The following is a 14,785-nucleotide window of genomic DNA, read 5'->3' on the forward strand; positions in this document are numbered from 1 at the left end:
TATTTTTGGTCAAAGCAAAAAAACTCACCTTCACCTGTCTAGAGAGCTGAGGATGTGTTTCAGTGATGACACCTGTGCTAAATCAGATAAACATATCCTAAATAAGGTGATGACGGGAATGTATGATGTGTATTTGACTCTCTGTATTTATGTTTTGAAAAGTTCAATTTTTCTGCCTGCATGCTGAAATTGTAGTTTTTTTTGAAAATAGTTGTAAATTGTACGTTTAAATTTTCCCTTCTTAATGAAGTCCTTCGAAGGTTGTGTTCTTAAAATGGTTTCGCCCAAAAATGAAAATCCATGGGGTGCTCGCTAATGCTGTTAGCCTAGCAGCTGCAGTGAAGATGTTGGCGTACAAAAGGGTGTAAATAACATCTTTTAAAATCAATTTATGCTGTGTAAGCTGTATGGAGCCATCTTACGTTTTTTTATGTTGGTTTTTTAGGTTATAAAACAAGGCCTCAGCTACTTCAGTTGTTTCGGAGAATGCTGCAACACTCTTTTGCCGTGCGCTTCAGAACTTCACTACACCCAAATTTCCATCAGCATGGAGGTGAGTAAATAATGACTGCATTTTCATTTTCCAGTGAATTCATCCTTTAATGTATTGGCAAGCACCTACTTTGAGGCTGTATACATAATAAGCCTGTTGGCACTCCAACACATGCAACTGCAACACCTTTTTAAAAATCCCACGTCTTATTTGTGTTACATTTTGAAAATCTTCATTCAGCCTCTGTCCAAAGCACCTCAAATACACAGCACATGATTACAACTTTCACTTGGATCAACCCGGCTGTGTTCTTAAAACGAATCATCTCAGGCACTTGTGGGTTAGAAAAGAGGGTGCATTACCCTAACATCACAGTGGAGGGCGACTGTGACACACTGTGGCTGTTGGGCAGTATGGTGTGTCCACTGGCAGAAACATTATTATTATGTTGTCTGTGTGGATGAAGTTGTGTAGCTGAATCTAAGGAAGTCAACTCTGCACCCTGTTCCAACTCCCACTCTCATAAACAGTCATGTTGAGGGACCTGCTGCACCATGTCTGAACCTGCTTCTCTACTTCTTCTCTGTTGTCCATCGTTGAATTTATGACTTTGAATGTCAGTCAGTGCAGGGCTAGTCATTTCTGCACCAACTGCTGTTCAATTGTCAGTAATACACAGATAAACAGGGCTCTAGGGTGCGTTTACATTTTCATTAGTTGCACCAGTGCACCTGGTATTCAGCAGGTCAGATTAAAACATTATACATTTTTGTTTCTGAAATTTCCTTTCACATGTGCAGTGATTTAAAAGGATGAAAAACATCTGTCTGCACCTTTATTCATGTTTTCAACCACTCACATAATTTGTTAAAGCAATATGCGTTGTTGGGTTCACCTAAATCATGTCCTGGTGCACCTAAATGAAAAAGCTAGGTTCACCAGTACAATTGGCATAAAAAGTAAGCCTGGAGCCCTGGTTAATTTAAAGTTGAGTCAGACTTTTATCATCTTTAACTGCTTTTCTCACACTATAAAGTTCACAGCATTCACACAAAAGTTCCAACAGAGCAGGGGGGACATGTTTTTCTTGTTAAATTATCAGCCCTCAGCTCACAAAGATTACCTAATTAGGGCATTTGTGTGTGCATTATCTCTCTATTAATGACAGGGCAATTAAAGGCCACATCTTGAAAGTTAAGTGCTGCATATTCATTGGGGTGTAAAGATAGTCAAATATCGCTATATCAGCTGATATTCATATAAACAGAGTATGTACCTAAATATGCTGATACCATCTGTGATAGGCCACATATTGGCCGATAATATTGGCCAACCGATATATCCATCAGGCTCTAAACCTCAGTATAAACCAGTGCTTGGTCTTCATTTAGTTAACAGACAAAGAAGCTCCACGTCATTGTAAATCGACGCTTTAACAGATTTTCAGCTTGCTACAGTATTTCTGGATTGTCTCAGCTGGATGCAAGATGCATGCTAGTGCACATGTGTGGAGAAAGAGATGGGGACATTAAATCAGTGCTCAAGAACGCCAGATGTTCCTTCTGAGTGTCAGCTCAAATCAGTGTGTGTGAGTTTGTGTGTGTGCATGTCTGCAGTGGATTTATCCTCAATGACCTGTGAAACCTGTCTTTGAGAAACTCATAAAGGCCTCCTTGTGATCACACACACACCCTGGGCTTTATCTGTGATTTCTGCTCCATTCAATCATGGCAAAGGAAGTTAGTGACGTCTTTGGGAGAAGAGAAGTTTGATCTGAGACGCCGCATATTGCAGATTTAATATACAGCTCACACCTGCACATTGTCATGGGATTGCACAGCAATATCATGGAACCAAATCATGCAACCTCAAACTCACCATTTAGGTGCAGACAAAAAGGAGGTACTTTAACTCTTTCCCCCTCATTCCTTCTCCCCACTGCTGTTACATGACGTCCCCCTACCTCCCTCCGCTCCCTCCTCCAGTCCCCCTCCGTCATAAATTTCCCCCTCTGTCTTTGCCATTGAATCATAAATCATAAATTCCCTTCCTGTACCTCTCTCTCTCCCTCGCCCTCCCTCTTTTTATTATTACACAATAGCCCAGACTTGATGTCAGAGGGCAGTCATGTTTAATATGTGTGTGTGTGTGTGTGTGTGTGTGTGTGTGAGAGAGAGAGAGAGAGAGTGTGTATCTTCTACCCCAGCCTTTCCTGTGGCCCTGGCTCCCCACCCCAGGCTTCACCGGTGAGTTAGTCCAGTGCTGCTTGCACACACACATGCACGCAAACACACACTGGAACATAAGACACACCCTAACACGCACATGGAACAGGAAGTGGCACGTTAGCACACGCTCAACGGTACAAGATTGCCTTTATTATTTTCTGAACAAACTCAATACTCCTGTTCACACTCACCACTGAGGGGCTTCGAACACTCCAATGAGCTACAGGCCGACAGTGTGTTCGATTTTAACAAGGACTGCTGTACATTTGTTCCAGAAACCCTACAGAAACAAGGGTTCACACAGTATATGCAGATATTTCTACTTCACTCCTCTAATGGTTCCCCTGTGTGCATGTTCAGGGTCTGGGCCCCTTGTGTGTTTGATATATTTGCTTGAAAAATGGTGCAAAAAGTCATGTAGTACTTGTGCCAGATGATTTATTTATAGGCAAGGATACATAATTATTACCACTTTCTAACCTACATTACAAATGCAATTGGGCCTGCGAATTCTTGACCATTATTCACCTTGATGAAAGAAAAGGGAAGAATAACATTTTTCCAAATGACGTGATTGTGCAGAACAGTGATTATGGCTGTTTGAAAGGCCAAAAGATCACATATCTCAAGCTTCAAGATCATTCTTGACATTAGAAACAGCAGCTGACAAAACAACTTAGCCCAAGGTTCACTGGAATTATTGAGGTCCTTGATGTCTTTTAATCTATGTTGACTTAAAACTCCACATGCAAATGAAGACCTTGTGACATGGTCAAAAGTTTCAGAACAAACAAGTAGGATGTCCTTGAGCTGAGATTGGTTTATCACAAAATACAGGTGATTTTAAATTCATTGCTGTATTTAGGCTGCTGATTCCTGCGGCAGTGCAGGCATCGGCCTAAGTTTCCACTCTTTGTGCTAAGGTAAGTGAGATGGCTGTTAGTTGTATTTACTGCACAATAAGATACGAGTGGTGCCGATGATAGCATCCAACTCTAAGCAAGAAAGAAAGAAATTTTCCTGTTGCTTAAGATGAACTAACATAAATGTATGTTGTGGTCGACAATGTGTAAAGCTAAAGCTATAAACAAGGTCTAGTAACTGCCCTTAGAAATACGAAATTCCTAAAATTTGTGTGTTGTCTGATGCTATCTGGAGGGGAAGTAACAGGTTCTCACTCAGCGAGCGATTTAGATTTTGGTCTATTTAGAGGAGCTGGAGGGAGAACAGTGTGTGTGTGTTTGTGTGCACGCTTGCATGTGTATGTTATGGGTGTGTTTCCGTCGCTTGAGGACTTCCAGGGTCCCTGAGATAATGCGGGATTCATGAGAGGAATGCCACACAGGGGTTCCTTCCTGTCACCTGACTCCATCACTTCCTACATTGGGCTTCCTGCGTCCTCCAAGGAGAAGGGTGAAGCTGTGCTCAGGCGAAGACTTATGATCCTTTTCATAATTCTGTGTCCCTGAGGTGATCCTGAAGTGATGGAGGAGCTTGACCTCGGCCTCCCTGGTGTTTTTTAAGTAGGTCTAATGGAGGTTTGATTGCCAAACGGAGGTGTCAAGCAAATGCCCAAAACTATGACAACCACAGATTTGATAGCAAAGCTGTTGAAATGTTGCCATACAACAGTTAATGTAAGTCATTAGAAAATTAACTGGAGCAAATGACTGCGGGTGAGGGATCAAATAAAATGGATTCTACACAGAAAGATGCAAGAGAGGGGCCTATAAAAGAGAGAAAGGACAGATGTAGAAGAACAATAAAAGAGGCAATAAAGGGAAAGAAAGAAGGAGAAAGAAAATAAGAGAGAGGTGATGGCAGGATCCATATGGGGCCTCTTGGTTTTTGGGCAGCGAGGGGAGACATGCCAGGTAATGGCTTCCAGACACACACACACACACACACACACACACACACACACTCATGCACCCTAATTCGATTTAGAAATCTGACAAGGAGACTGAGTGTATGTGGATGTGTGTGTATATACCAGAGGCCTTTTCTTTCGCATACTCAAGAGGTCTGACTTCCTCTGCCCATGAGAGTGGGGCCGGCTAGTCTCAGTCCGTGTGTGTGTGTGTGTGTGTGTGTGTGTGTGTGTGTGTGTGTGAGAGAGAGAGAGAGAGAGAGCACTGGGGGTTAATGTATGCTTTCAATCACAGCTCTAGTGGGGAGAAATCAGATCCCTGCAGCAATGATGTGAACCTCCACAGATACAAGTCTACAGCCTCACAGCATACGAAAAGACATATATCATGCAGACAACAGGCGGCAAGTGTATTTATATACAGTCTAGTCAAATTAAATTTTCATTAAAGATATAGTTTGACATTTTGGAAAGTGTGCTTGTTGTCTTTTCCAAGATTCCGACGAAAAGATTGATACCACTCTCATGTCCGTAGGATAAATAGGAAGCTACATTGAGTAGCCCGAAGGCAACAAATTGAGTCTACTCTGGACCGAGAGCCATCCTCCATCCAAGTTTTGTGGAAATCCGTTCAGTAGTTTTTGTGTAATCCTGCTGCTGGAGGTAAAGGTGAAGCATTGGAATGAAGTTTATCATTTGTTTTAGGCTGACTGAACACACCTGGCTGCTTCCTGCGTTTGTCCGCAAAGTTAGAAAGTTGGAGGGAGCGTTATGAAAAGGTTAAGGGAGCAGCTACAGCAACAAGGAAAGGAAAGCAGTAAAGATAAAGAGGAGACGAAGAAAAACATTAAAAGAAAGCAGCAGCACGTGAAGAGAGATGAAGAGAAGATGAAACGAGGAAGACAGGAAGAGATAATTAAACAGAGGAAGGATACATATGGAGGAGTGGGAGGGGAAAGAGAGGGCGAGATGACTTAACTGGGATACACGGCCTGCTCAGGAATACTCCACCCTCAGTCTCCAACACACTGCAATTTCCCAGTGAGGTAAATCCCCCAGCATTCCCCCACTATGCGCTGTCACAGCCCTCCCACTCCTGCAACTTATGTGTGTGTATGTGTGTGTGTGTCACTACTTTTCGCTGACATTCCTGTGCAGAACGGAGAGGCAGTGAGCTCTGCTGCAGAGAGACAGAAGTGCAAATCCAACTCAGAACCTCATTAGGAAAAGCTGCGATTTACTCAGAAGAAGAAGAAGAAGTAGAGGGTGCAGCTCTTTCTCCTTCCATCACATCTCACTGTGAACTTTTCTGATTAGGGAATTCCAATTTTGGGAAATCTGCATGCAGATGTGAAGTCTCACGTTTTAAACAAGGGATTTCTAGAAAAGCATCCTCTTGTGTCCACAGTTTCCTCCTGTTCTTCCTCTCCAATTCCCTCCCTGGAGGCGGATTCTAAACTTCGGACTGCCAAAACTTCAGTTTGGGAAATACTTGTGGAGAGAAGGACAAGGACATAGTGTTGCAGCAGCAAACAAAGAGGTAAGTTGGCATTCAAAGATGATAATTGCACTTATAATTTATTGACGTTTCTCTGGAGATTGAATGCACTTTTTGAAGCTGCTTTGGCAAAATGTCATGTAACGTTTTGGCTTCATGTTTGTAGTATTTTGCATTAAAGGTGCACAATGTATTTTTGGGGACTATAGTTGTATCTTCATTTTCCTAAATTCTTATGATTAACAAACTAAATAAACTAGTTTTGTTTTCATGACTGAATAAACTGAATAAACAAACTGGCCTTAAAGGACAACACAATTTCTTTACTCAAAGTTTTATATTTGGCGGACCCTGCCACCTTTCTAGCTTCAAACAGTGTTCTGCAGACCTTATTTTGCTCTGAGAACAGCTTGTTTGTTCAGTTATGGAAAAAAAATTAATATTTCTGTTTTTTGTATTATTACCTCATTAATATTATTATATTAAAATTCCGAGTTTGAATCTCTTCTCCAAAACTACATAGCGCCCCTTTAATGTCCTGTTAATAAGAAAAAGCTGCATGATAATAAGCCCTACTAAATCTTGTCTTGCCGGTAAGTCTAACAGAAATATTTACAAAATTTCTCCATACTTCAAAGTGAGAGCTTGATCGTTAATGGTGCATAAAAGTGGAGTGTGTTGCACAATGTGCGCCGAATGTGAAGTCTCAGGGGAGTTAGAGTTGCTTGTTCTGCTGATCCCCTGCAAGATCTAAGTCGTGTGTCTGAGAATGAGAGAGAGAAGAAAAGGACGGAGGGGCAGAGGGGGAGTAAATTGTCCACTGCACATTGAGTTGAAAGAGATGACAGGATGAGAGGGTAAAAGCTTGAAGAAGGAAAGGAAAATGTACGTGCAGTTTCATCCTGTCTCTGGTTTTATCATCAAATAGCAAGGACAGACGCAGGGTAAGAATGCCAGTGATGCACACACTCAGGCACACAAGATGTTTCAGGCACAAGCGGGAATAAATGCACACAGATGTGGCGTGCATGTACGCAAAGAAAGGATGTCAAACTAACTTATGCTCGCGCACTCGCTCACAGAAAGAGATTTAAACAAACACATCTTTGTTTCATTGCACTCATCTGTTTAGTTTGCTCCTGGCTCAGATCGCAGATCGACCCAGTGCTGAAATACAATGCACACAAACACACACAAGCCAATGAAAACAATACACACATGCACAAAAAGTAGATGCATGTGCTGAAGGACCTACAGGGAACTTTGAGACAGCTCACTAATCAGGACACTAAGAATAAAACAAATGAAATACACACTCTACTCTGACATTTCATGCACACACATCTTTCCATTCTCTCAACTCCCACTGGTAATTTCTCCTTGCACATCTGTGCTGTTTGATCATAAAGTGTGAGTCATAAATGTGTATGAGTAATTTGAGGTGCACGTTTGTTTAACCGAGACAAAGTTGGCTGGTATTATTGTCATATAGCATTAACATATATAGTACTTGGCAGACATTCTCATTCTTAAACTTACACTTGAGAGCTTCTCCATGCAACCAGCAGTGTAACCAGTCATCGCTATAGTAGCTGGGAACTAGAAGTTCAAGTGCATGATGGGTGCTGTGAAAGATGGTTGGGGTGTGTCTCCTTCACTTCACTTCACTTCGCTTGTTATATATTTTGTTGAGTTGTGTAATTACGTCATCCTAAATGTTTCCAACAATGTTCAAACCCACAGAAATCCTAAATTTTGTTTAAGGTAACAGTGCATTTCACCCGTTGCTTTGACTTCCAGGGAAACACTTGAACGCTACTTCCAACCTCCAACATCATCAAACTACTAGTGGGAGTTTAAAGCTGCACTTATTTACAGTTTTATGAACAGAAAATGATCACCAGACTCTGCGCTCCACTTCAGCTCTACAGAGCGTTTTAGTGCCTTTTAACTCATTGTTTTTCGATTTATGACCCACAACCAAAGTTTTTCTGGTTCTCTCTCATCAACCTCACTTCCAGCTGCAGCAGGCGGCCATTTTTAGCTTTAAAAAGCTCTGATAAATCCATTGTGCACCACCTGTCTAGTGCCAAGCAGCAGATGGACAAAGCTTACAAAAGCAAACAAACTAATGAACACTGTGTAGCATTTAGCAGCTAAAGAGTCAGATATTTCCCCCGGGAGTTGGTGGAGAACAAAAACAGAGCTAAAAGAGAGTGAATATTGGACTTGTGTTCATCACAGATTAAATTACTTATGTTGCTTCTTTTTGATAGATGTTTTGATAGGCAATTGTTCATTAACTTTATGAAATAACACGTCAATATTATGTTTACAGCTTGTTGTGCTGCCCCCAAATGGCCCAAAATGAAATAACGGAAGTTCACCCTTAAAAAAGGGTTACTCAGTTACTCAGAAATGTCATAACTTTTAAATTCTTCCAATTATTATTTTATTTAGACCTCTATGTCTGCACAATTTTATACCTCCATTTGAATTGCAACACTTCATCACACAGGAAGTCCTGAAAATCACACTGATGGTAGAGGACAGTGGAAGCCATTAATGATTCTATATGCATAACATTAGTGTTGGCGTGTTTCTCTGCAGACCCTGGCTCCTGTAAAGATGGTTGACGTGGTGCAGCCAGACCCCAACAGCCTTCAGATACCCGGTGAGACACGCATACAGTTTGTACACATGCTTCATTACTATGGCAACATGGGCAAAATGACTCACTTTTCCCTCTTTATCTTTTGGAGCGTGAACACGCTGACCTTTTCATGTCCCTCTCCCACTTGGGAATATTACTCACATCAGATTCCAGTGACACTCCAGTAATGCCAGTTCATTATAAATATTCAACCACACATCTCGAGAGCTTCAGGTTAAGTGTGTTTACACCCTATCCCACTTATCTCTGCAGGGAAAATAAGGTATTTTTGCACGTGTTCATGTACATTAGTATCAGCGGTTGACGACAGGCTAATGATGGCTCTTTCCTATTGATAAGAGAGGTTTCCCATGGCTGCATATCGCCTTAAACCAACAGGTTTTTTTTTGGCTATTCTTTTCATTTTTCAGTAGAGCACGTGTGACACTTTTCCAATGCTGAAACATTGTAATTATAAGATTTTAATTGTTAGCACTGCATAGTGTTACACTTGTCTTTCTCTTCTCCATTAATCCCCAGATGACATATCAGCTGCTTCGTCAGTCCCTTCGTCGCCTGCCACAGCTAGAAATGACTGCAGCATCACACCCCTCACACCATCACCCTCACCGGTAACCACACACACACACACACACACACACACACACACACACACACACACACACACACCACAGACATTCCTACACACCCTTTCCTCTTTCTACTTATTTTCTTTATATAGAGCTCTTAAACACGACGTGTAAACCCACATCCACTTCTCACTGTTATTAGTGGTTTATAATAACACTTACACACAGTTTAAAGTGGAGTATAGGCTTAAAACAAGTGCCCGATGAAGACTACAGTCGGTGGTCAAGAAATATATGCACTTTGGCACTAACTCTCACAAGTGGGCTACTAAAGAAGGAAAAACAGCGTCAGATCTCAAAGCCAAGCTGATAATTCTGCTCAGTTTCCTCTCATAGAAACTAGTTATTACAGAATTGTCAGAGGCATTGGTTTAAATCCCACCCATGCTTCATTTCCAGACAATGACAGCCCACATTACCTCATTCACTCTGTGGTAGGGATGCTTATATAGCGGCACTAAACAGCTGAGGATAAGGGTAATATCAGGTTTGATGATATTTAGTCATAAATCAAAGTATTAGACTGTAATTGTGACCTGATGAAAAGTTAAGTTATTAATTCAGAATGTAGTCAGTACTCATAGTGTAGTGCATTCTTAAGTATGAGTAAAATTACAGACTCAAAAGTAGAAGTACCCCAAAAACGACTTGATTACAGTGAGAAGTTGTAATTAGTTACTTGCACCCCTGAGTAAAATCTGCTGATTATTTATTTCTTAATAGGTTGACTGCTTGGTTTATAAAGATTAAGAAAATAATGAGAAGTGCCATCAGAAAGTGACACCTTTATAACTTTGTCCAACAGTCCAAACCTCATATTTACATTTGTGAAGCTGGAAATATGCATTGTTTTTATATGAAGAATCACTTAAACCATTAACAAAACGATTCCCAATTAATGTTATGGCATTAGAGGATAAGTCGAGGGATCACCAAAGTCAGTAGGCTTCATCCTGTGGGCCACAGAGCCGCACAGCCAGCTCGGCTAATAAACACACGGAGGTGAGCACAGAGGTGATTATGAAGAGTTGTTATCCTATCAGTGTCAGCTACAACACACACAAATCTCCCTCTCCCTCGGGCCTTGTTCTCTCTCTCAGCGGGTGGAGGTCAGACCCAGGATGGCCTGTCCGTTCACGGTGGTCGTGGCGATAGACTTTGGGACAACCTCCAGCGGCTACGCGTTCAGCTTCACACAGGACGCAGAGGCCATACACATGATGAAGTAAGAGTCTGCTTATAATGTCTTCAATTGTATTCTTTAAATGTTCTGTCGTTAACATCTTTTCCCTCCAATCCACACAGGCGCTGGGAGGGCGGCGACCCTGGGGTGGCCAATCAGAAGAGCCCGACGTGTCTGCTGCTGACTCCTGATTTGCGGTTCCACAGTTTTGGGTTCGCGGCCCGCGACTTCTACCACGACCTGGACCCAGAGGAGGCCCGGCATTGGCTCTACTTCGATAAGTTCAAGATGAAGATCCACAGCACGAGTGTAAGAGAGATCAGATGAGACAGATCTGAGATAATCATCCTGATGTTGTCACAAATTATACCTAAACATTTTTTTCAAAGCCTACTTTACAAACTGGTGGTGTTTGGTTTGAGTTATATGACTGTTACAAGGCAAGGAGGGCCCAATGAGTGAACACAATCAAGTTGCATCGTGGGAAATGTAGGATCCAGTGATTTAGAAGCTTGAAATGTGCAAGGGAATAAAAATCTGTCTGTTTCGAGAGTCCCTTTAAGGCTTAAGGCATCAGAAAGATGACTTGTTCCTGCAGCATTTTTTCAGCAGTTGCGTTTGTGTTTGCTGCAGGACCTCACCATGGAGACGGAGCTGGAGGCGGTAAACGGTCGGAGGGTCAGGGCCATCGAGGTGTTTGCTCACGCCCTGCGATTCTTCAGGGAACATGCCCTAAAGGTGCAGTTACACAAATATGTATTTCTTTTTAGATATGTCTTTATAAACAAGGTGTACTTGTTTTACTTGTTTTCTGTCTGATGGATTCTCATATCTTGAGTCCGATTTTAGGAAGTGTCATATCGATTCTTTATAGGAGGTGAAGGACCAGTCGTCATCTGTACTGGAGGGAGAGGAGATCAGATGGGTGATCACCGTCCCCGCTGTGTGGAGACAACCTGCCAAACAGTTCATGAGAGAGGCTTCATACCTGGTAGGAACAGACGGACACATATTGACAGATGCACACTGACAGATAAATAAATCCATGCATTGGATATGACTGGCTGAAAGAAGAAAAAACAATACTTTAAATACTTTCAATACACTGCACATGCTCTTAAGTCAGCCCAAACTATCAACCTGTCTGTTACAGAGGCCAAGGAGGGTTTTTGGTTAAAACCTCTTGATATTTAGTGTTTTTGTTGCTTTATGGGTTGAGAAAATTCCCTTTTATATCTAATCATGCTACTATCACCTGAACCTGTCTACTTGTGGAATGTTCCAAACATTGGTGTATTTTCTTTTATAAAATGTTTTCTTTTTAATCATTTTGTGTCTTTTATGCACCACTATAACACCATTCCCTTGTGACCCTTGTGAATCAAAAACTTGTAATATTTTAAATTAAAAAAGACCCTCTAAAATGCAGCTGAATTACCAAATATACATTCTCACTGAGCTTAAATCCAGTCTGTTTCTTGTTCTTGTTGCATGAAAAGTTTAGATTTCAGACTTACCCAGACCATTCAATCATCTGTACGTGTGTGTGTGCGTGTGTGTGTAACAGAGAGAGTAAGAACAACAGAAAGATGGAAAGAAAGACAGCATTTGAAGCATGAGATAAAGGTTGTCTGAGTAATGTTCCCATGGAAGATCACTTTCTATTTTTCTTTGACAGAACACACACACACGGACAAAGAGAGAGAGAGAGAGAGGGAACACTGCACTTTTGCCTCTCTCTTCCCTGTATATGTTCCCACCAACACACACACTCCTGCTCGGTGCACTGTACGTGTCACAATGACTTGTAGGAAGTGTGCGTACATGGACAGGAATGCGGGGGGTCCTATCACAATACACATCAATCAGAGTGGCCTGACCTGTGTGTGTGTGTGTGTGTGTGTGTGTGTGTGTGTGTCTGCGTCTGCACTTGTGCTGCACAAGCACAATAGTTGGGATGGGAAAGACTGTAAAACCTTTTAATTTTAATGTCATGCTTTCCTGGTTCTCGTTCCCTCGCTGTTCAACTGTCTCATTTTAACACATACACACACACACACACAGACACACATGCACAGGATCAATTTGTTAACCTTTATCTCTCATCTGCCCTTCACTCACTCGGGTACCTACATAAATAGTCTAATGCATACACGCTTTCACATGCACACTGACATATACGCACACACACCCACCCTGCGCTGGCTCCCAGCTTGAGGCCGTCGGGGTGTGTGTGCTTCCTGCTGGTGATGATGTCATCAGAAGTGAACAATGAGGGAGACCGGCGTACAAACACAGGAAGTAGTGTCCAGACCACCGCCCTGCGCACACACACATCATTCCAGACACTCAACTTTACCCCCAATACATCGAGACTAGAGCTTATATACCAGCTCTCCTCTCCTAATGGCACTTTGTTAGGCCTATAGTGTATATGCACCAAAGCAGAATCATGTATGAAAGCATGATGGAGTCGTGCTCGTTCAGCCCCTTAAGTCTGCTCAATAATACAATCCTGTTTCTGCCTCCCTCTCCTCCTCCAGGCTGGTCTGGTGTCTCCCGACTGTCCCGAGCAGCTCCTCATCGCTCTGGAACCAGAAGCTGCATCCATTTACTGCCGCAAGCTCCGCCTCCACCAGGTGATTGACCTGAGCTTGCAGCCAGTCACAAACGGCCTCGATCTGGAGGGGTCACGGCCCTTCGACTCCAGCTTCAGACAAGGTAGTAAAAAGAGAGAGAGAGAGAGAGAGAGAGAGTCTGTGTGTGTCCTGTTGTAGACTTTGTCATGAGCATGAAACCACACTATGTTCCTGGAAATGTTGTTACTTGATTGCACTTGGGGATTGTGGTTTTTATAAAGGACGAGCTCTGTGTGTGTGTGTGTGTGTGTGTGTGTAAAAGAAATAGAGAGCAATGAGAGTAAAGACCTGACTTCAGATACTGCTTGTGGTTTTGCCTCATGACTTTGCAGTTCTGTGTGTTGTATCTACGTGAGGTTCTGCATCCTACCCGTACTTTGTAGCAGTATGACCATGCTTTTCAGTTCGAGGTTTCTGCACACACAATTCTTTACTTGCGCAATGTAGTGCGACGTGATCCGCTTTACGATCTGCACGTATTTCAGCTTCCAGTGCCAACTCTACAGTATATTTAAATTCCTTATCCAGCAGAGAGGTCAGAGCTTTACTGCTTGCTTTCAGAAGACGTTGTACATCAGTCACTTCGATTTTTAGCAGCTCTCCCAAGCATCGACTGTGAAAAATAGCCATAGCGGCCTAAATTTAGTGTGTAGCAAGTAACCGTCGCTTGCGGTTCTTAAGGGTCTATAGGTATCTCAGTACTTTTTCATCTGTAACTTTACTTTTCACAGTCCCACGCTGTAGTTTGTCATTCGTCTGGTGTTTCTTCCATTTTTGATCATTTACATGATCACATAGGTGTTTTTACTAGGTTAAAGGTTGATGGTTAGCCTGTCATCTTGCCTAGCTGGCTTCCTAAAAAGCTCTGCATATACACATACTAGTAGCATGTGGCTAACTATTGTCGCTAACTGTTATCTATCTATCTAAAGGATCAGAAGTGTTAAAAACACTGTATACAAAAACAAATGGGAAACTATTGACAATATCTACAATGTGAACTGAAAAGTGAAGTAATTTAACAAGTTGCGGATGAAATAGTACTGAGATAACTATAGCCGTTAGCGCCCACCTGTAGTAGCTTCAGGGCCCATCAGTGGGAATCACTGGTTTAAGGCATATAGCTATCATAGGAGCGTTGGACTGAGATGGGCCTGGGCTAGCTGATTAGCATGCTAACTTAAGATGGATGTCATAATGTCAAAACTGTTATTTTGTCACATTTCGTTGATCTTTTTTTTTTTTTTAATCATGTTTTCAACTAAAATTCTTACATAATGCACCTTTATCAGTGTCAAATGTGTAATGTGAAAAAAGTCACATGAAATCCAAACCAAACAGATAGTTATCACCCAACTCTGCAGCCCCTCACTGATCTTTGGACTGTTTTAGCATCTTTCAGCTCATTGTTTCCGTTTTCCTGCCCGCAGGCTCAATAGGCCACTATTTCAAAATAGAAACAGGCAACTTTTAAACTTTTCCCCCCAAGCTTTTCCAAGTGCTGTTATTGTTGGCTCCGCTATTGCAAAGACAACCAAATCGCTTTCTTTTTCCCTCGTAGCCTCGCTACT

At 42.1% G+C, this 14,785-nt stretch overlaps 1 protein-coding gene across 1 annotated transcript in view; it reads left to right on the top strand.

The window, feature by feature from the left end:
• Window positions 1-2,661: 2,661 nt before the first annotated feature.
• hspa12b (heat shock protein 12B) overlaps window positions 2,662-14,785 on the top strand; it is a 20,679-nt gene continuing 8,555 nt past the window's right edge. Inside the window, exons 1-11 of the mRNA XM_084343728.1 lie at window positions 2,662-2,739; window positions 5,297-5,637; window positions 5,750-5,857; window positions 6,000-6,131; window positions 8,700-8,763; window positions 9,283-9,374; window positions 10,493-10,617; window positions 10,698-10,884; window positions 11,209-11,313; window positions 11,450-11,566; window positions 13,119-13,296. Coding sequence (XP_084199854.1) covers window positions 8,718-8,763; window positions 9,283-9,374; window positions 10,493-10,617; window positions 10,698-10,884; window positions 11,209-11,313; window positions 11,450-11,566; window positions 13,119-13,296 — 850 coding nt within the window. The 5' untranslated portion in view covers window positions 2,662-2,739; window positions 5,297-5,637; window positions 5,750-5,857; window positions 6,000-6,131; window positions 8,700-8,717. The remainder of the gene's footprint in view (window positions 2,740-5,296; window positions 5,638-5,749; window positions 5,858-5,999; window positions 6,132-8,699; window positions 8,764-9,282; window positions 9,375-10,492; window positions 10,618-10,697; window positions 10,885-11,208; window positions 11,314-11,449; window positions 11,567-13,118; window positions 13,297-14,785) is intronic.

The sequence above is a fragment of the Pagrus pagrus genome (assembly GCF_965226575.1).
Source record: "Pagrus pagrus genome assembly, chromosome: 22".
NCBI classification, from domain to species: Eukaryota; Metazoa; Chordata; class Actinopteri; order Spariformes; family Sparidae; genus Pagrus; species Pagrus pagrus.